The 20,739-nt window shown below is 43.2% G+C and overlaps 1 protein-coding gene across 5 annotated transcripts; it reads right to left on the bottom strand.

Annotated features, from left to right (window-relative positions):
- Positions 1–1,370: 1,370 nt before the first annotated feature.
- On the bottom strand, positions 1,371–17,347 carry OPALIN (oligodendrocytic myelin paranodal and inner loop protein). Of its 5 annotated transcripts, XM_032135550.2 has the most exons (6): positions 16,973–17,347; positions 13,322–13,357; positions 9,508–9,540; positions 7,849–7,968; positions 6,378–6,434; positions 1,371–4,201 (listed from the first exon to the last, which is right to left on the bottom strand). In XM_032135550.2, the coding sequence occupies exons 1-6, from the start codon at positions 16,973–16,975 to the stop codon at positions 4,025–4,027; spliced, it is 426 nt and encodes a 141-aa protein (XP_031991441.1). In that variant the 5' UTR covers positions 16,976–17,347; the 3' UTR covers positions 1,371–4,024. The 5 variants fall into 5 exon arrangements, with proteins under 5 accessions (XP_031991441.1, XP_031991447.1, XP_031991443.1 ...); XM_032135556.2 differs by lacking the exon at positions 7,849–7,968; XM_032135552.2 differs by lacking the exon at positions 13,322–13,357.
- Between the last annotated feature and the right edge of the window lie 3,392 nt (positions 17,348–20,739).

The raw sequence follows: 20,739 nt of genomic DNA, 5'->3' as shown, positions 1-20,739 counted from the left end.
ATGGAGGAGAGAGGTTTTTTTCTGAGTTTTACTTGGAGGTACAGCACTTTAATGTACGCCCTGACATAACCAGACTTTTCAGCCACTTGGAATTCTCAGAGGATTGCAGTGCTATGCCCATTTCTCCTTCTCCTCTAACTTCGGGTAAAGGAAAAAGAAGGAGAGTATAGATTCTTATCTCATTTGAGCCCGAGAGAGAGAGTTTTATGTCTTTGAGCTTAGAGGCAAAGCACCTGTATAAAGGCTTTCCTGATATTATTTCCTTGGATGGAGAGTCACATTCAATTGGGTAGAGAAACGTTTCCACAAACACCCAGTTTAGCATTTTCATTATGCCCCCAACATTGTCTTAGGACCTGGCAGATTGTCTGACATTGGAAGGAAGCCAGTGCACATTTGTTTTTTTGTTTTTTGTTTTTTGTTTTTTTTTTTTTTTGAGACGGAGTCTCGCTCTGTCGCCCAGGCTGGAGTGCAGTGGCGCAATCTCGGTTCACTGCAAGCTCCGCCTCCCGGGTTCACGCCATTCTCCTGCCTCAGCCTCTCCGAGTAGCTGGGACTACAGGCGCCACCACCACGCCCGGCTAATTTTTTTTTTTGTATTTTTAGTAGAGACGGGGTTTCACCGTGGTCTCGATCTCCTGACCTCGTGATCCGCCTGCCTCGGCCTCCCAAAGTGCTGGGATTACAAGCGTGAGCCACCGCGCCCGGCCTACATTTGTTAAATCAATTCACACATTAAGCAGTAATTTTCATCAAGATGGTGGGAGTGCGAAGATTATATGACTTTGCAATCTTTCAAAAACTAGTTATCGCTTTTTTGTCTTCAATTAACATCTCAATGTTGCAGGGAGAAACACCTTAAGCAAAACTAATAATTGTTATTTCTTGGCAAAATAAAGAAGAAGTGAGTATCTGTCTCCACCAGCAAAGTCAGGAACTGAGAAGAATCACAGAGTGTATAGAAGGCTGTGCTGATGGGAGTGAGGAACAGGCAGGCAGAAGGAGTGCTTTGCAGGGTTTGGGGAAAATCAAAGTAGAATGTTTGGACTGGATGGATGTAACGTTAGAGATAAACCAATTCAGACACCAGATGATACAGGAGGAAATGAGACCCACACACATCGTGCAACCTGCATAAGGTCACTCTTAACTTACCAGCAGCCCTGGGTTAGGGAAGCAGAGCTTCTGACTTTGGGTCTCATCATTTTGCTTACCACACAGGGCTGCCCTCCATGAAAGACTGAACGTCTTCTAGCCTGGCAGAGAAAGTGCCAATATCGGGAATATCCCTGGGATAATCTTGGTTCCAAGCACAGGGCCAATGTTCTCTAATATAAGCAAAGAAAAGCCACAAACATTTTGTAGGTTCATAAGAATGGCCATTTTACTTTTCACTTCATTCCAACATAAGTTCTTGTGTATCATAGCAGAAGTAAATGACAGAAATGCTGGACCTTTCTAGTTTAATAGAAACAACGTTTAAATAAAGATTCTAAGCCATGAATTATAAGTAGAATTAAAATAACTGATCTAAAATACAAATCATCCCTCACGTTATAGCTACATGGCTTAGTCACATGCATATTTCAATCCAGCTTCACAACCACCCCATGGGCTAGGAGGATGAGAACTGCTGTCTCCACTTTACAAGTACAGAACTGAGGCTCTGGATGATCAACAATCAGCCCAAGGGCTGACACCTATAAGTATCAAAGCTAAGGCCACGGCTGAGTTCTCAGTAAATCCAAGGTCTGTCATGACACGTAGGAGAAGTACAAGCACCAGGATGACTGGGAGCGTCTGTTTAAAAATGGCTAAATCTGCTTGTTTAAGGTAATTAGATCCAGAGGACTTGGCACAAAACTGAGTTTCAAAAGGGGCTTTGAAGAGCAGGTGTTGACATGTGGCAGAGATTGGATTTATAGAACATGTTTTTGGTTATTCAGGGAAGAGGGGCATGTTTCTGAGTAATCAGAAGCCCTGTGTGAGAAAGGAATATTTTCTAGGATATCTGTGTGGCTCATGGAGCTGGTGGATGAACTTAAGATGCCCTGGACCCAGGCCTTCCCACTGGGAGGCCTGGCCTGCTCGAGGGCAATGGCTATACATGGGGGAACCAGGCTGCCTGGAAGCCTCCTCATGGGAGTGAAAGTGAAAGCTTGTCCCAAGCTGGCTGAATGGCAGGCACGTTGGTCCTTGGCCCATTCCTGTGGTCCTGTCTCCATCCACTTGGGTCCTCTTGATTTTTCTTTCTGCCAAACAGCTTTCCCCATGATATCCAAGAACTTGGTTCTTTTCTCCATTCCCACAGAGTAGATACAGCCCTCATTTCTAATAATCTCTTGGGGAAACTCTTGCCTTCCCCGCCCCCCCATCTTTACTTTCAACACACACACAGTCCAAGGCAGAACTGCCCTCCTTAAATACTCTCTGATTACAGACACAAGTAGGAGCAATGAATGATGCGTCTCCTAGGCCAGGTGGGTGGTAGGGTAGCTGACACATGCTAGAAGGAAGTCTGCCCAAAGTCACTGAGGAAATGAAATTCATATTGAAGGCAAAAGAAGAGTACAGAAGAAAAAAAAAAAAAGGCTGGGGACGGATTGGAAAATGGGAAGAGGAGTTACTGGGATAAGAGAAAGCTGGAGGGTGGCCTATCCTGGAGTAATCCACACAAAATAAGGCAACCTGGTTATAGTTTGCCCAATAGGCTCAATGGGCCAACACCACTTGAAGTGGCCTCTCGTTTTCCATTTGGCCTCCTTGGAGAGAGTCCTCAGCAAGCTGAAGCGGCAATGCTATGCATGGGCTTAAGGGCTCTTGTTTAATCTGAAGCCTTTAAAAAATTAAAATAAAAGAAGCTGTAACTTTAACAACTATCCCTAAAGCACAAAAGTTAAAGTTATTTGAGGAACTGCCATCAGAGGTATCATAATGTCTTACTTTAAAAATTAAGCAAAATGTTTCATTGTAAAGACAAAGTGTTGTTTTAATATGAAACATGAATTTCCATCAATATTAACATCTTTAAGGTTAAAGGTAACACCACCAGTCTCTGTATTTGGAATTTGGAACTTGAAAGAACGTGCCTTTTCCTGATTCATATGAGGACACGATCACACCGAGATTGGAAGATTCACAATTTGGATCACAGGCCACGGAGAAAATTTGCCCTAAATGTTCCCTTGTGTGACCCTGTGACTATGAGGAACAAATGCTGGTGATTAGCTATTTTACCAGGCAAGCAATATGGGAAGAGGTAGGAGGAAGGGGGTAGAGAGAGAGAGAACTAACATTTTGACTGGCAACTAAGTAGCAGATACTTCCCTTTATTTCTTATTTAATCTTTTCAATTATGACATGAGGCAAATATTTCCCTCCTTTAAAAAAGCAAAAACTGAGGCTTGGAAATGTTAAACAACTTCTCCAAAGTCGTACAGCTGCTCAGTGGTAGGTGTGACTTAAGAGTCCATATTCTTTCCGCTGCTGTGTGGCATGATTGAGCCATGTGCTTCCCTGTGGTCGGGAATGTGTGGCTCCACATGATTTCTACCCTGAGATATTCAGAAACAATTAACTGCTTCCTCTCACACATCCTGCGTAAGTTTCATTTGTATCCCAACTTGCACCAGGCTGACCTCGGTAACACTTCCATGAAAGTCAGATCTGATGGCTTTTTTTAGAAAAAGGATATGAAAAAAAAAGATGAGAAGGCAAAACACTCAGAAACCAAGCCCCTTTCCCAAAATGACAAAGAAAAGCAAATTCCCATTGGGAGCTGGAACAGGATCTAAGGACCCCATCTGGTGAGTCACATGTACTAACTAAAGCACAAGATCTGAGAGTTGGAATTAACCGTGTTGGGGATGTCCCCTAAAGAGACAAATCAGCCCCAAAGTGTTCCAGAGCTGTAAATGAAATTTGGATTGATTAAGAAGCAGCTTGGCATCTCTCCTCTCCAAGTACAAAACCCTGGGTTTTCAACCCTGTTCCAGTGCCAGGTCTGCTCCTTGACTGAGCTGCATCATTCCAGGCTCAGTCTGGGCACAAGCCACCACAATCCCCTCCTTCTTTCCATTTCTATAGTAGGACGGTAAGGGTCATGCACAGGTTCCTCTCTTCCTGCTACAGTCTTCACATATATGTGGGCCTCTTGTGCTCCCATTGGGTTCTTCTCATGTGTGGGTGATCTCCTAGGATTCTTAAGGAAACAAATAGGTTTTTTAAAAACTACAACAGACAATTCTTCCATACAAGATGGACTAATAGCAACCACATTGACCCTCCCACCTGAAATAACCAAAATCAGACACAACATTTGAAGCAATAGTTTTCAAGACACTAGACAACAGGCAAGGAGGGACAATGGTCCTGGAGAGACAGAAAACAAATGAGGAGAGACCCACAATTGCCTGATCTTACTGCTTTGGGAGAGCTTTCAGGCCACTCAACTATCTTTTGTTTATTGTTAACAAAGTTTTTCATTTTTTGCCTTTTAACTTTTAATCTATTTGTGTATTTATATTTAAAGTGAGTTTTGTAGGCATCATATGATTGGACCTTGTTTTTATAGCCAATGTGAATGTCTCTTCCTGCTAATTCGGGTATCTAGACCATTTACATTTAATGTGATCATTGATATGGTTGGGTTTAAATCTACCATCTTGCTATTTGTTTTCTGTTTGTTCTACCTATCTGTTTGCTGTGTCTTTTTAACTCTTTTTCTACTTTATTTCATATAGATTTTAGAAGAACCTCATTAAGTTCCATGAAAAAAATTGATTGGGATTTATATTGAAATTACATCTGTTATATAGATCAACATTGTTTGACATCGTTATGTTATTAACACTTTCTATCCAGGAGCATGGTATGTAACCCCCATTATTTAGGTATTATTTACTGGGTTTTTTAACCAAAGTTTTATTATTTTCCATAAAGGTATTACCTATTTTTGTTAGATTTATTCCACAGCATTCTACATATTTTAATACCAATTACCATCACAAATGGTAATTTTTAAAATCACTTTTTCTAATTGTTGTTGATGTTGAAAGTGTAAATTACTTTTGTATATTGATTTTTGTATCCAGTAAACTTGTTAAAATTTCTTGTTAATTCAAGTAATTTGTCTGTAGATTTAGCTTTTCTTTTCTTTCTTTCTTTCTTCCTTTCTTTCTTTCTTTTTTTTTTTTTAGACGAAGTCTCGCTCTTGTCCTCCAGGCTGGAGTGTGATGGCGTGATCTCGGCTCACTGCAACCTCCGCCTCCCAGGTTCAAGCAATTCTCCTGCCTCAGCCCCCCACCAAGTAGCTGGGATTACAGGCACCTGCCACCACACCTGGCTAATTTTTGTGTTTTTAGTAGAGATGGGGTTTCACCATGTTGGCCAGGCTGGTCTAGAACTCCTGACCTCAGGTGATCCACCCGCTTTGGCCTCCCAAAGTGCTGAGATTACAGGCGTGAGCCACTGCACCCAGCCAGATTTAGCTTTTCTATGTCGACAATCATACCATCTGCAAATAATGACAATTTTGTTTCCTCCTTTTCAGTGTTACACTTTCTAATTTTTTTTTTTGAGATGGAGTCTTGCTCTTGTCACCCAGGCTGGAGTGCAATGATGTGATCTCAGCTCACTGCAACCGCCACCTCCCAGGTTCAAGCGATTCTCTTCCCTCAGCCTCCCAAGTAGCTGGGATTACAGACGACCACCACTACACCCAGCTAATTTTTTGTATTTTTAGTAGACACGGGGTTTCACCATGTTGGCCAGGCTGGTCTCAAACTCCTGACCTCAGATGATTCACCCGCCTCAGCCTCCCAAAGTGCTGGGCTTACAGGTGTGAGCCACTGCACCAGACCTATACTTTCTAATTTTTTAAAATCCTACTTCATTAACTAGGATCTAAAGTATAATATTGAATAGAAGTGGTGTTAGTGAAGATCCTTGTTTTATTTCTGATCTAAAGAGAATGCTTTCAACATTTTACTGTTAGGTATGATGTTAGCTGTAATTTTTTGAAAAAGACGTCTTTCAAGTCAAGGAAGTTCCCATTCTATTTTTAGTTTGCAGAGAGTTCATATCACTGTTAAATTTTTTTGAACTTTCTTCCCCTATTGAGATGGTCACATGAGTTTTCCATTTTAGTTTGTCAGTAAAATAAATTACATTAAATTGATTGTCTAATATTAAAGGGAGCTTGAATTTCTGTTCAGCCAATAAAAATGCACTGAAAACCTCCATTGTGCTTGAACTTCCTCTTGGTCATCTCTTTTCCACATGTGCTCATACTGTGCTTCTTTTGGTGAAAGGCTTTCAAACACTTAGCTTGTTTACTGTGTGAATGGTATATACAGAGTATAACCAAGAGTTCTTACCTCAGATATCTTGGGATTGTCATCAATTTCTGAAATTTCACATGGTCTGTCACTTTCCTAAATTGGAAAAAATAATAATAATAAAAGAAAGAAAGAAAAAGAAGTGAAGGGTTATAGCATTTGACCATAACTATGATTAAAATCAGTGGTTTTTAAATCTGAGTGTACATTAGAACAAACAAAACAAACACAGAGGCATCTAATAACATCCCCCCTCAAACCAAACCAAACCCATACCTAAGCCAAGAAATATCATTGTGAGTTATCAAAAATAATCCAGGGTGAGAGTAGAGATGAAACGATATTGGCCATGAGTTAATAATTGGGTTCATTACACTATCCTCTCTACTTTAGTATATGTTTGGAATTATAATTAAAAAGTTGTTTTTGTTTTTTCAAGATCAGTGCCACAGCTTTGTCATCCAGAAATTCTGATTTAATTGGCTATGGTGATTGAAAATTTTGAGCTTCCTAAATAATTTTAAAGTGCACTAGAGGTTGAGAAACTATTACTTAAACAATACCACCACTAACCACAATACTTCTTGATGTGTTTAAAATTTACAGCTTGTCAACACGTCTTCACATGTAAAGCTGTTCATCATCCATTATCTCATTTCATCCTTATAAGTTTCCCTACTTCTTAAAATAGGGAGGGTAGTTTCCATGACTCCTGTTTTGGAGTTGAACTAACCAAGACATATTAAATGTTAAGTCACTTGTCCAGGATCATATAAATCATAAAGTGGCAGAGTCAGGTTTAGAACCTCAATTTTCCATCCCTTAATTAATGTTTACCCATATGATAACAACCATGAATGTCAATAAATAGAGAATGGAATTAGAACCCAGAGTCCACATGACACAGTTGTGTCACAACCATGGAACCTTGTTGGATATGGGTCTAGGTGGCCTTTGAATTCTAAGCACAGTCCCCAGAACAGTCTGGCATTGGAGGGGTGGATTGGATGGGGAGGATATAGATTCCCTTGTGAATGATACATTTTCAGATGTGTGAAAAAGACAAAGACAGATAGAGCCACGTACTTCTGGATACATCCCTACCATGGACACCTCAGCCCCTCTTCATCTCCTATCTTTCTTAACGTTATCTCCATCCTCTCTTTGTGAAGCTTGTGTGCTTTTGTTTCTCAACTTTAGAAAGCACACCCACTGTACAGACATGTGTTTGCCATGGCAACAGACATCCCTCTCCACTGCTACTTTTTGTTACCCCAAATACCATCCTTGCCAGGAATTCCTCAACTGACCTGAAGGTTTTATGACAAATCAGCTCTGTCTGGTGCCTAATGTCGTGTCTGCAGTAGAAATTATGACCCAGAAACTTCCAGCATCCTGTCCTCAGGAAATAGACATGGGCCCCGAATTCTGACACCCTTAGTCCAAAAGCCAGTTCACTGAAATACTGATGCCTGCCTATACATCTGGACCCAAAGAAGCTGGTAATCACCTCCATGGCCTCAATGCTGCTTCTTCTTCGGTGAATCAAAGTAAATAGTAAAGCCACCAGCAGGGCTGTGGCCACCAGGGATGGGATGCCCGCCGCTAATCCAAGAGAGGGCCTGCAGTCCTGGCACAGAATGAAAAGCACAGGGTCAGGGGAAGCCCAGAGTCTTCAAGAATAAAGGAAAAGTTCAATAGAATAAAAATAAAACAAAAAATCTGCATGGATCATAAACGTCACATACGAAATCAAAAGGGTAATGAAATACTGTGCAAAAATGTTTGTAACACGCATGACAAATGACTTACTTTCATAGGACTTAATTTAAACAGTTTAAATCTATTGGAAAGGGTAATGATCAAGTAGAAAAATCCGCAAAGGATATGAACAGGTATTCTTTAGAACAGAAATACAAATGTCTCCTCAACATAGGAAAAGCTGAGATACAATTCAAAGCAAGAATTAGATGCCATTTTCACCTGTTTGACTAAAAATAAAAACTTTTATTACATAACACACTTTTTTTTTTTTTTTGAGATGGAGTCTTGCTCTGTCGCCCAATGTGGAGTGCGATGGCACAGTCGGCTCACTGCAACCTCCGCCTTCTGGATTCAAACGATTCTCCTGCCTCAGCCTCCCGAGTAGCTGGGACTACAGGTGCGTGCCACCATACCCAGCTAATTTTTGTATTTTTAGTAGAGATGGGGTTTCACTATGTTGGCCAGGCTGGTCTCTAACTCCTGACCTTGTGATGTGCCCGCCTTGGCCTCCCAAAGTGCTGGGATTACAGGCTTGAGCCACCGTGCCTGGCCATACCATACTATTTTAATATGAATTTTAAAAAATTTATTTGCACTTAATGTAAATGACGAGTTAATAGGTGCAGCATACCAACACGGCACATGTATACACATGTAACAAACCTGCACGTTGTGCACATGTACCCTAGAACTTGAAGTATAATAAAAAAAAAAAAGGGAACTTTAGCCTTTCAAAAAAAATGTATTTGCGCTAAATGCATTAACCAATTACTTTTCAAATTCCTATTTTGCTTTGATCAGAGTGGAAATAGTCATGATTTTAGTCACATAAGTTTTCAGATTTGCAGACTATCTGGAAATATTGAAGATAATCAGCAGAATCCCTATAAAAATGCAACTCTTATTTAATAATGGATTCACCTTCACTTTTGGGGGTAATTGATTTTATTGAAGAATAATAAAAGTATATGAATCATAAATATATAAGTTGATGAGTTTTCACATGAGGAATACACCCATAAGATCAACACCCAGATCAGGAAACAGAACATTAGCAGCATCTCAGGATCCCCCTCAAGTCCCTTCCAGCCAACTTGTGTGTGACCACTATTCTGAAATCTATTGCTGTAGAGTAGTTTTGTCTGTTTTTCAGCATCATATAGATGCAAATATAAGATATGCACTCTTTGTGTCTGGCTTCTTTTGCTGAACACTTTGTGAAATCCATCTGTGATTTTGCACGTTCTCCCTCACTTTTGAGCTGAGCTGGTCAAGAATAATTGTTGAGCCAGGTTCTGTGCTTAGTGACAGTTCACCTATCAAACTTTAAAGCTCAAAACAAACGCACAAGATGGATGGAGCATTATTATTATCCCCATTTTATAAATTTAAGTGATATAGTTACCGTTTCTTTCCCACCTGTAACAGGAGAGGAAGTCTGCATGGAAAAAGAAAATATATTGTAAAAGAACAAAAAGTCTATAGAATACACATTATACAAGACAATCTGACAAAGGTTAGGCTATAAGGCCTAAAGTTTATCCCTTTGCTAAACTTTCTGTTAACAACTACCAAACAGAACCTAACTTGATTGCCTCCCAGGTAAGAATTGGAATAAAATTTGGCTACAAGGAGAAAAGAATTAGGAAATTCAGGCAATGTCTTCATTATTCACCCTATGGATGTGCCGTGACACATTTTACAACTCAAAAGGGCTTCCTCGTGTCCCTAGTCAGCACACCTGGCACACTTTGGGCCTACTTGTCCCCATTGCTAGAAGGGAAACACATATAAATACTGGTGGAAGCAAGGCTGTTTAAGGAAGCCTTGCTTGTTTTCAAGTAAGTATGTGATGAAACAAATGGAGGAAGTTGTCAAATATCCATGCTCCTGGGGATAATTCCACATGAAATGAATGTATTACATGTTTCTGGTCCACCTTTTAAGCAAGGTTATTGGATTTCACTCATCAATAAGATATTTCAGGCAAGAGTTTACCTTGATTAAGAAATCTAAAGGAACAAAGTTCTGCATGAGAAACTATGTGAACTACACCAAGTGGTATGCTGTGGGATTAAGAGCACAGGTCCTGGGCTCACACTGCCTGCCATAGAACAGCCTTTTCTCCATTCACAAGCTAAGAGGCTGCATGTCTCCATCTACACAATGTCTACAGGGATAGTAGTAGCTGCCTCTAGAGTTGTTAGGAGGATCGAATGAGGAGCAGAAGTATGAACTCTTGATATCCCTTTACACTTTGCAAAGCTCTGTCCAGATCTGTTATTTATTTAATACTCTCAGCAATCTCATCGAGTATATTGGAGTCCTGGGGCTTGGACTTTTGACAATTATTAACTCCATTTTACCAAAAAAAAAAAATTAATAGATCTCAGAGAAGTTATGGGACTTGTCCAAGGTTTCATAGATAATCATATCTCTAATCTGAACTTGGGTATTTGACTTCCAAGCCCAGACCTCTTTCCCAGAGAGCTCCCATCAAAAGAAGTTCGGATGACCAGGCACTGGTACTTGGTACTTAAATGGTTGTACTTTGACCTAATCACAATCTCCCCTACCCCCACCCCCACATTACTTTAATCCTGCATTTCCCTAAGGTGTTCTGTTTCTAAGGGTAGTAGGGAGAATCAGCCATTGTTTCAGGTAAGGCTCCCTGTCTTCAGAGTATAGAAATATACTTAAGGTGGCTTTGACCAAAAAAAAAAAAAAAAAAAAGGAAGTCGTTAACTCTAAGAATATGGGAGTGTCCCATGGAGCCCAAGGACAGGTGGGAAGCTGGTTTCTCCAGGGACTGGAGCTCGGAATGGGGAACTTGTGTGAACTGAAGGCACCCTCCTTTCTCCTTCACTCCAGAGCAGCATAGCCTCTGCCTGTACTGTTCTCTGATGTTTGCTTCTCTCTTTCTCTCCAGATGGATTTTTCTGCCCTCATAAACTCCTGTTAATTGTACCAGCTAATGCCATGGAGCACTTAGGATGTGCCAGGCTGTTCAAGAATTTTTCCCATATTGACTTATTTATTGTATACAACTGCCAGTGAATAGTAATGGGACTATGATGATCTCATTTTACAGACGAGAGGAGCAAGGCACAGAGAAGTGAAGTAACTTGTATAAGGTCACACAGCCCTAGGTGACACCCACCCAGGCAGTCTGGCTCTGGGATCCATGCTGTTAACCACTGTGCTACATGGCCTCCATGGCCTAATGCAGTCTTAGCCCCATTTTTCATACTTGACAGTTCAGTATAGACTGAACTGACAAATTGACTGAACTTGACATTTCAGTCCTCAGCAGGGACTGGCCAGCAGGGAGCCCTGTTCCAAACTCTCCGCAGAGAGAGATCCAGATGCCCACCTCTGTCCCACTTCCCAGGGCACTGGCATTCCCAGGCTACCTGGCTGCACTGAAGTGGAAGGGTTATGCAGCTGAAACGTGACTTCCAGGCAGGATGACCTACCACCCCATTGTCCAGAGAGCTGCCCAGGACTTTCAGTGCTAAAAACAGACAACATCAGGCAAAGCAAGATGGTTGGTTGCTCTACACAGGATCAAAGGGGTGAAGAGACAGTTCTCAGAGAAACGAGCTGTTAACCAAGAGAGTACTCCAAACGGTGATGACTGGCCACTAAGGGCCCTCTTCCACCCCACTCACCCCCACTCCCCAAGAAATGGTGTCTTGCTTCTCTGCATTCTCTTGATGTGATGGGCCAACATAACACAGAACCTGGAGTGTCTATGGACCTGCAGGGTTCCAACAGCCAGAGGAAAGTTCCAGCAGTGATTGAAGGAAAAGGTTTTGACAGGAAAAAGAGGAAGAATTAAGGAATTTGCCTGAAGCCAACAGGCAGAAGCTGAAGCAGGGAAGCAGAGCAAGTTGGGGAGGTTCAGAAGTGCCCCCCACCAGACGCTGGAGCAGGTGCCAGTGTATTCAGTTCACAGAGGTCTGGGCAGACAATGGTGGGCACCACAGGTCCAGCCATAAGTCACAAGGTTCTAACTTTATGCTACTCTCTAGAACTAGGCCCCCATGTTTCAGTAAAATGAGCACTGGCTTAGGAGTCCTCTTACGAGTAAGATTCAGTTTATTCTCTTTGAATAACCATAAAACTTATCAGAAAAACATGGCACAGGCAAGCCCACTAAAAAACTGGGCCAGAAAAATGCCTTGCTCAACCATAGCAGCACTACTGATCAGATAACAACCTTGGCTCTTAGTGTTATCTATACGCAATGTGCAAACAGAAGGAGGATCAACTGTGGATTGAAACTCTACCATTGACGATTGAAAACCTCAATTTTGTCTTGCAACTAAATGCCATAATCAAGAGCCATAAAATGTTCATTCTTGTTGACCCACTCATTCCCGTTTTAGAATACATACAAGGAAATTATCTTAAATGCAGATAAGGATTCTCTAAAATGCCATGTATCACAAAGCTGTTCCTAATGATAGTTAATCCACTAAAGAAATAATTAACTTGAAAAAATATTATGTGATCAACCATATAACAGTTATGGTTATAAAGACTAGTGGAAGACATTTAGATATAAAATTATATGTAGAGTAAGAAAACAATAGTACAAAGGCAACAAAAGTCAAAATTTATGTAGCGCCAAACAGGACAGGAAGGGGTTACACCAGTTTTCTGCTGATGAGAGTTTAGGTGTTTTATTGTTGCTGTTGTTTTCCTATTTTCCTTTTCAAAATGTGTATTTATAAGTTTTACAATGGAAATAAATTCTCTCAGCATCTCTCAACTATTCCTGAGTGCGTTTTGAAAGTCTACGTAAATGGCCGGGCACGGTGGCTCACACCTATAATCCCAGCACTTTGGGAGGCCAAGGTGGGCGGATCACCTGAGGTCAGGAGTTTGAGACCAGCCTGGCGAACATGGCAAAACCCCGTCTCTACTAAAAAGTGCAAAAATTAGCCGGGCGTGGTGGTGCACACCTGTAATCCCAGCTACTCAGGAGGCTGAGGCAGGAGAATCGCTTGAACCCAAGAGGTGGAAGTTGCAGTGAGTCGAGATCATGCCACTGCACTCCAGCCTGGGTAACAGAGCAAGACCTTGTCTCAAAAAAAAAAAAGTCTGTGTAACTTATCACCGTGTGTGAGGTCTATGTGAGTTCTGGAGACCTACTGTAAATTCTGCACTGGTCTTCTCTGCGTTGCCTGGTGAATGGGGGCTGCTGTACTTACTGTGTTCGTCGGCAGGGTGAAGTTCAGTGAAAAACTCTGCAAGATAGAAGTAAACATTAAAGCTCCCAGGGACAGTCAGCCAGCTCCTGACTTCCTCAAACTCACTGACCCTGGTGGATTCCGAGAGGTCATTGATCCTATACACTCAGCCAGCCCCCATCATCATGCACAGTCTTGGTCCCAAAAGAAGGAAGGGGAGGCAAGGAGCCTGTCATGAGTTCCTCCCTCAGCATCAAGTCAGTCTTGCCACCGCCCCCAGCCAGGTGCCCGACCAGGATCAGATGAAGAGGCAGCCTGCAAGGCTATTGCCTGAGGGGTCCCATTCACAAGGGCAGCAAACACATTACTAGAGATTCAGCAAAAGGCTAAAATTATGTTTATTTCCCCTAGAACTCCTCTGAGAGAGAAAACTGTGGAATTTAGAAGTATTTTGTGTTTTCTCCTTGGAGTAGAAGGTAAGACCCCCAAAGGGCATGGTCTAACGAGAACACCTGATCCTTACCTGGGAAAGGCAAGGCTTCTGTTTTTGCTGCAACTGAGGCAGAGGTTCTAGGCTGCTGGAGCTGAAGTGGCCAGGAGGACAGGGGAGCGGCAAACCCTTCTCTTTCCTCCCCTCACTTAGTAGCTGGTCTCACCTCTCCCGCAAATATGGAGTCCAAATTTAAAGATCGTGGGCTCAATGGAGCACCAAGTAGCTTGCCCAGGGCCTCAGGTGGCTCCTTTCTCCTCCCTGTCCCCAGCCCCTGTTACTCCAGCCTTTCCAGGCTGCTCCTTACCAAGTCCCTTCCCTACCTAGATTGGAATGATGAGTGGACCTGTTCTGACTCAGCCGGTGAAACTATTTTCCCTCTTTCCCTGGCGGGAAGTTGTCTTGTTCCCACTTTCTGAACTCTCAGCCCCTTGGGTCCAGCCACCCTGGATTAATGCGTCCTGGCTGGGCCCTCCTTCAGCCTCGGTCTCCCTGACCCCCAGATATTTCCCTGGGCTTGGTCTACACCACAGCTTCCCATCTTTCCAGCATCCCAAGACTAGATTCTGTCATTCTAGAAACAATGCATTTACTAAGTTTTAAAACTAAATGTTATCCAACAATAGGAATGTTGTGAAACATTAAAGAATCCAAAAGGATCATGTTTCACACCTGAATTACCTGAAAGATCATCTCTCTCAAAACCCTCATTTTCCATCAGAGGAAACTGAAACCCAGGGACTCATCAGAAATCACCTCATGGACAAATGAGAACAGTTGGAGCCTATGTCTCAAAACTGGCCAATGGGCCCCAGTCTATGACTCAACCCCAACCCGAAAGATGGTAACGGAGGAGCTTGTCCCGACATATGCAAACTAACAAAACACCTATTTCAGCTGACTTACTGACGGATTGGAATTCAGATGGGTTAATGAACAAGAAAATCTTTTGTGAACCAGAAGTGTTTTAAGCACCTAGAATGTGTAAGTCCCCCTAGCTTTTGCCCCAAATATTATGTCCTTCAATCAAGGTGGCCCTGCTCGGCTACCACGCTTCAGTGGTGACTCTGCTCATTTCTCTGTCTCTTGGCAATAGGACACCCACATTTTATAGAGAATAAACCAAGCCTCAAGAATTTGAACAGGTTTCCCAAGTCCAAACAACTACTTAGCTGTCACCAGAACCTGAGCGTCCTGGTGACAATCTCTTTCCACCACTCTGCAGGGCTTCCAAGCAACTCCAGTAGTCTCTGTGGATGAATCAGAGCACCTAGGCAGACAGCACTGTGCACCTCTGCTTCTGGGATGACGGTGGAACACAGGGATGTCTGGGCCTCTTAGATCAGGGTCCTCTTGCTCAAGGGACCTAACCACTGCTCTTCACGCTAGCACCAGACCAACAGGTGCTGCAAGGACACTGGATGGTCGCTGCACTGAATGCAGCTGCCCAGAACCTTATCTCATCAGTGGGCACTGAGGACTGATGTCAGCAGCCCTAAGACAAAGCTTCCTTTGGGAGGACAGTAGAAGAGGGGGTGCAGCAACAAGCGGACCATTGCATGTGTTGTTTATCAAGATTTGGATGACGGAGATTTTGGCCAATTTTAGAAAGACACTCATATTTTGTAGAAACACAGTACAGTGCTCTCATGGAGAGAAAAACATCGCACAAATTGGGGTGGAGAAGAATCTGATGTAGTGCCCTTCAGAGACACAGCTGAGTGGGGTGATGCAACCCTGAGCTTGGAGCCACCTGATCTAAATTCGAGCCCAGACTTAGCCACTTAGGAGCTGTGTAGTCTTGGATAAGTCACTCAAACCCTCTCGTCTCCATTTTCTCACAACAAATCTATTCTCCAAGGCTCAGTTTTCCCATTCTCAAAATGGGATACTATTAACTTGCCTTGCCCGCTTCACAAGGGAATACCGTAATGTCATCTGCGGCAGCTCCTTTCTCCCAAACTGTAAAACACCCTCTGTGTTTTAGGGATCACGTGGTAGCATATTCTTTATGGCCTGGCCAGCACAGGGCTAAGGATAGGAAAGTTCTTGTGGAACGGAATTGCAAGCATGAGTTAGCGATAATCAAAGTACTAGAATTTGATACAATGCAATTATTGCTTACTGCTAATCTGAGCACTATGCAGTATCTACACGATAACTCTGAAGGCATTTTGGGATCTCAGTGGCTGAACGTCCTTCATTATAAGTTTGCAGTTTGTGAGAGGAAGGAGGAAGAGACAGGATAAAAACTTACTGCTATTGAAGGTGTGCTGGGTATAAGACCCCATACTGACAACCTCCCCATGAAGGGAGCACTATTATTCCTATATTATACCTGTGGAAACTGAGACCAAGATAGGTTTTTGCTCACCAGCTTATAAGTGGTAGAGATCAGGTTAGATCACAGATCTTCCTAACTCCAAAGACCGAGCTCTACTACTTTTAATAATCCTTTTTGTAAAAAATAAACATAAAAAAATAAAAATAAAAAAATTTTAAAAAAAGATTCCACAAGAAAGTGAGATTATGCAATATTTTTCTTTTTGTGTCTGGCTTATTTCACTTAGCATAATGTCCTCCAGGTCCAAACAGGACAAACGTGGCAAATGGCAGGGTCTCCTCCTATTCTAAATCTAATATTCAGTTCTATATATACATATAAACCACAGTCCCTTTATCCATTCATCCACTGATGGACACCTAGGCTGTTTCCATAATTCTTTAGTAAATCACAGAACCCTCTTCTGTTTTCTAACTTAGCAAACTTCATTTGATTGAGTCACAATCAAATATATATCACAAGTAAACAAGAAAGATGGAAAATTTCTGATCAATGATGACCATCCATGCTGCTGATAATGGAACAAAAACCAGATTAAACAAGTAAGACAGATAAAATCATTGATTAGATCCATTGCTTCAACTAGAAAGTGAACATAGATGAAACATCTACTCTGTACTCCTGTATGTGGGGGTTTAAAAACAAACCTTAATATCAAAATAAAACACAAGATCAGCAAACATTAGGTGAGAAGTTTAAAAAATTATTAGTATTTTGCATATAGGAAAATAATTTAAAATCAAGTCCCTTTACTTCATTGTACATTTAATTGAATTTGGAGGTTTTTTATAGTAAGAAATGAAAGTTCGATTGAGAAGAGATGCCAGCTCTCACTCACCATTTCTGACAGTCTCCCAAGAACCTTCTTCGTACACTGCCTTTGGCAAGCTCCTTTCTCACTGGCTTTATTGGCTTGCGTCTTTCATTTGTAGAACAGTTAGCTGACAAAGCTGCAGAGGCAGGCTGAGAGGTGGCTCCAAGAGAACCCTGGCCAAGCCATTTATGGTGAGGGGTGTAGCCAGCCCTCAGTCCATCCTTCAGGAAAGATGGGCTGCCACTCCATAGCCACCGTGTATGGCCTGGTTCACCCACCCTCTTTGCCTTGATTTTCTGTCCTTCTTACTTTTCAGGCTGCTTTCTTGGCTATACCTCCATCTCAGCAAAGAAGCCACAGCTGGCCTGAGAGCTTGGGGGCTTCTGCAGCCTGCAGCCCTTTGGAAACAATGGGTTACACAAGGCTGAGGCTGGCCGCTCCATCCCCAGCTGACAGGAGTCCACATTAACCATGTTACTGATCATGACGGAGTCATTGTGTTACATGGACAACAGCATGGACATTCAGGATGTTTGGAGGAGGGGTGGGGGTCCATTCTGTTGCGGGAGTCACACTGCTGGGGGCTCCAGCCACCACGAGGTGCTGCACTCACTGGACAATGAGCTGCCTGGTGTGAGTTTGGCCTCACCCCCTGTTTTTGTATTTTGGGTGGGAAGCTCTCTAGACCTGGAGGAAGCCATGGACTTGGGCTGCTTTGTAACTTACAATTTCCCTGTTAGGGATTTGCCTCTTTAAAATGGTGAATGAGTTGCTAATAAAACAACAGAATTAAACCAATAATTTGGCCATTGAAATGAAAACCACTGTGAGAGGAGCAGATAGGAGTGTAAGGAGAGAGTGACTCAAGTGACAGAAAAGGCCATTGCTTTAGATGACTCTGGGAGATGGCACTGAAGCTGTGCATGAAAGATGAGAAGAGGGCAGACATGTGAAGGGTTGAGGGAGGAGAGTCCCAGGCAGAAGCCACAGCAAATGCTAAGCCCTGCAATCTCGATGCACTCGCAGAACCGGAAGGAGGCCGGTTGGCTGGAGCAACATAAACCAGCGAGTGAGCCCAGAAGGGGCTAAGGATGGAGTGAGTTTGAGCCCTTTTGATGCGGCATGGAAGGGCATGGTAAGATTTTCATCCTTAGAGCCTTTCCCAAGGGTTTTTCAGTGGGAGAGATGCATGATGTAATTGCTGGTGACCAGGATTGCTAGGGCTTCTCTGCGGAGCAAAGATTACAGGGGAAGAGAATGGAAGCAGGTGGCTGGCTAGTGGAGTCCAGGTGAGCGATGAAGGTGGCTGCTGTAGGAAGACAGCAGTGAATGAGTGTGCGACTTACTGCGGAGGTGGAGCCGCTGGGATTTGATGATGAAAAAAATATGGGGCAGGGGAAGGGAGAGGTGAGGGAAAGAGAAGAATAAAGCCAACTCCTGGGTTTGGGGCTTGACTAACAAAAATGGAGACACTATTGGCTTAGGCAGGTAATACTGGGGAAACAGATTACCCTTACACCTGAGTAGCCTAGGGGCTGTCCAAATGTAGGTGCCAAGTAGGCGATTGGATAAAAGGGATCTGGGGCTGAAGACGTCCGTTTGGGAGTGGCCGGCCTGTGGATGGTTTTAAAGCCACCAGCGTGCAGGAGCAGGTAGACAAGGCAGAGGGCCAGGACAGCTGCCAGGGGTTCACAGACATTTAGCAGCCTGCAAGAGGGGGTGTCACTAGCAAGGAGAGTTGAGTGAGGCAGGAAAATCAGAGAAGTTTGGGGGTCACAGGAAAGAAATTTGATTCAAGAAGGGGAGTGGATGTTGGTTAATTGTATCAACTGCTGCTGAGAGGTAGCCTCCGAAGAGGTCAGAAGAGCCTTCTGATTCCCAGTATGGGGGTTGCTGGTGGCCTTGACAAGAGCAGTTTAGTGGCACAGTGGAGACCAGATTGCCTTTAATCAGGTAGTTTTTCCATCCTGGTTGCACACCTGAATTACCTAGGTGGTGGTAGGGGCTGGTTATAAAAACTCTTGATGCCTAGAATCCGCCCCCAGAGACTCTGACTTAATTGATCAGAGTGAGGCAGGGGCATCCCCAGGAGGTGCTAGTGAGCAGTCAGGGGTAACAGCTGCTGTTCTAATCAGTTCTTAGACTGTGGTAATCAGCCACCTGCAACATGGCAGACACTGATGCTATCCTAAACAAGACCAGTGCGGCCTCTGCCTCGTGGGCTTCCAGTTTCCAAGACTCCACAGTGACAGCCTAAACTGAACCTACTGGTGACAACATGGTCTAGAGAGACCTCTGTTTAGAGCCACAGCTGCCCTACTGGAAGCTGCATGGTTTTAGGCAAGTGAAATAACTTCTTCCATTCTGAGTCTTAATCTACAAAGCGGGGATGATACAATTTACAGCAATTAGACTACTTGAATCAGCACAGCTCGTACAAATGATGCTTTTAATTTTCCTTGACTGGTGTAGAATCAACCTGGACCACAGAACTCCAGTTTATGACCCCAGCACTCTCTGGCAAGGCTGTTTGTGGATGGGGAGGGCCATTGAGGTCCTTTTTGGCACTTTTGTTTGCTGTGCATCCACTGATCCATAACTCTGCCTTCTGATGGACACATTATCTCTTTAGAAGAATTGTTGACATCTTCAGGCAAGTGGTACCCCTGCCTAAGTGTCCATCAGTCATGATTGCCCAGTCACAAGCATCAAAACCAGACTCTGCTTAATTTTTTAGAAAGGAAAATTTGGCCGGGCACAGTGGCTCACGCCTGTAATCCCAACACTTTGAGAGGCCTAGACGGGTGGATCACCTGAGGTCAGGAGTTCGAGAACAGCCTGGCCAACATGGCGAAACCCCATCTCTACTAAAAATACAAAAATTATCTGGGCATGGTGGCACATGCCTGTAATCCCAGCTACTCAGGAGGCTGAGGCAGGAGAATTTCTTGAACCTGGGAGGCGGAGGTTGCAGTGAGCCAAGATCATGCATTGCACTCCAGCCTGGGCGACAAAGCAAGACTCCATCTCAAAATACAATACAACAATACAATACAATACAATACAATACAATACAATACAATACAATACAATACAATACAGGAGAATTTATTGACTGGGTATAGTGGAGCTCTCAGAAAGGAGAGAGGGCTAGAGAACCAGGCTCTGGAAAGACAGAGTGAGGCAGCAGCAACTCCCAGACAGTCTTTTGGAGGTGTCCTTCCAGGGAAACTGAGCTCCAAAATATCTCAGCCCTTTTGCCTCTCTGATCAGGACTCCAGTCCCAGGAAGAGGATTTGGTTGGTCTGGCTTGGTTCATATGGCCAAGGATGATGTACCACCTGGCTAACAGTCCCCCCAGTGAGGGTCCCTCCAATGGAAGAAGAGGTGGTTCTGCAAAATGAATTTGGCATTGTTACCTAAAGGAGAAGAAATGGATGAAGTGAGTAAACTCTCCTTCTTTGGAAGTTGGGCCTGAGAATCATCTCCTTAGAAACCATAGATGGAATGCCCTTAGTGGGTGAAAGATTGGGGCCACCAACTCTGAGAATCTCGGATCATTTATATTTTGTCACCATTTAAATTTGTACAAGCCCAATCACATGGATGGTCTTCCCTGCAACAACTGGTCAGCTTAAAAAGCTGGACCATTCTACAGGAGAATGGCGTGAACCCGAGAGGCGGAGCTGACAGTGAGCCGAGATCGCGCCACTGCACTCCAGCCTGGGTGAAAGAGCCAGACTCCGTCTCAAAAAAAAAAAGCTGGACCATTCTAAATGACAGGTGGCTGT

This window comes from Hylobates moloch, unplaced genomic scaffold, assembly GCF_009828535.3.
Source record: "Hylobates moloch isolate HMO894 unplaced genomic scaffold, HMol_V3 SCAFFOLD_3, whole genome shotgun sequence".
NCBI classification, from domain to species: domain Eukaryota; kingdom Metazoa; phylum Chordata; class Mammalia; order Primates; family Hylobatidae; genus Hylobates; species Hylobates moloch.
This window is presented reverse-complemented; position numbering and strand designations above follow the sequence as displayed.

Bases quoted from the DNA above. Each gene is read 5' to 3' on its own strand.
- OPALIN (XM_032135550.2), bottom strand. The intron at 7,969-9,507 runs GTAACTATATCA...ATTCTGTGCCAG, and splicing joins TTACAGGTGGGAAAGAAACG to GACTGCAGGCCCTCTCTTGG. The intron at 4,202-6,377 runs GTAAGAACTCTT...TGTTTCCTTAAG, and splicing joins ACAATCCCAAGATATCTGAG to AATCCTAGGAGATCACCCAC.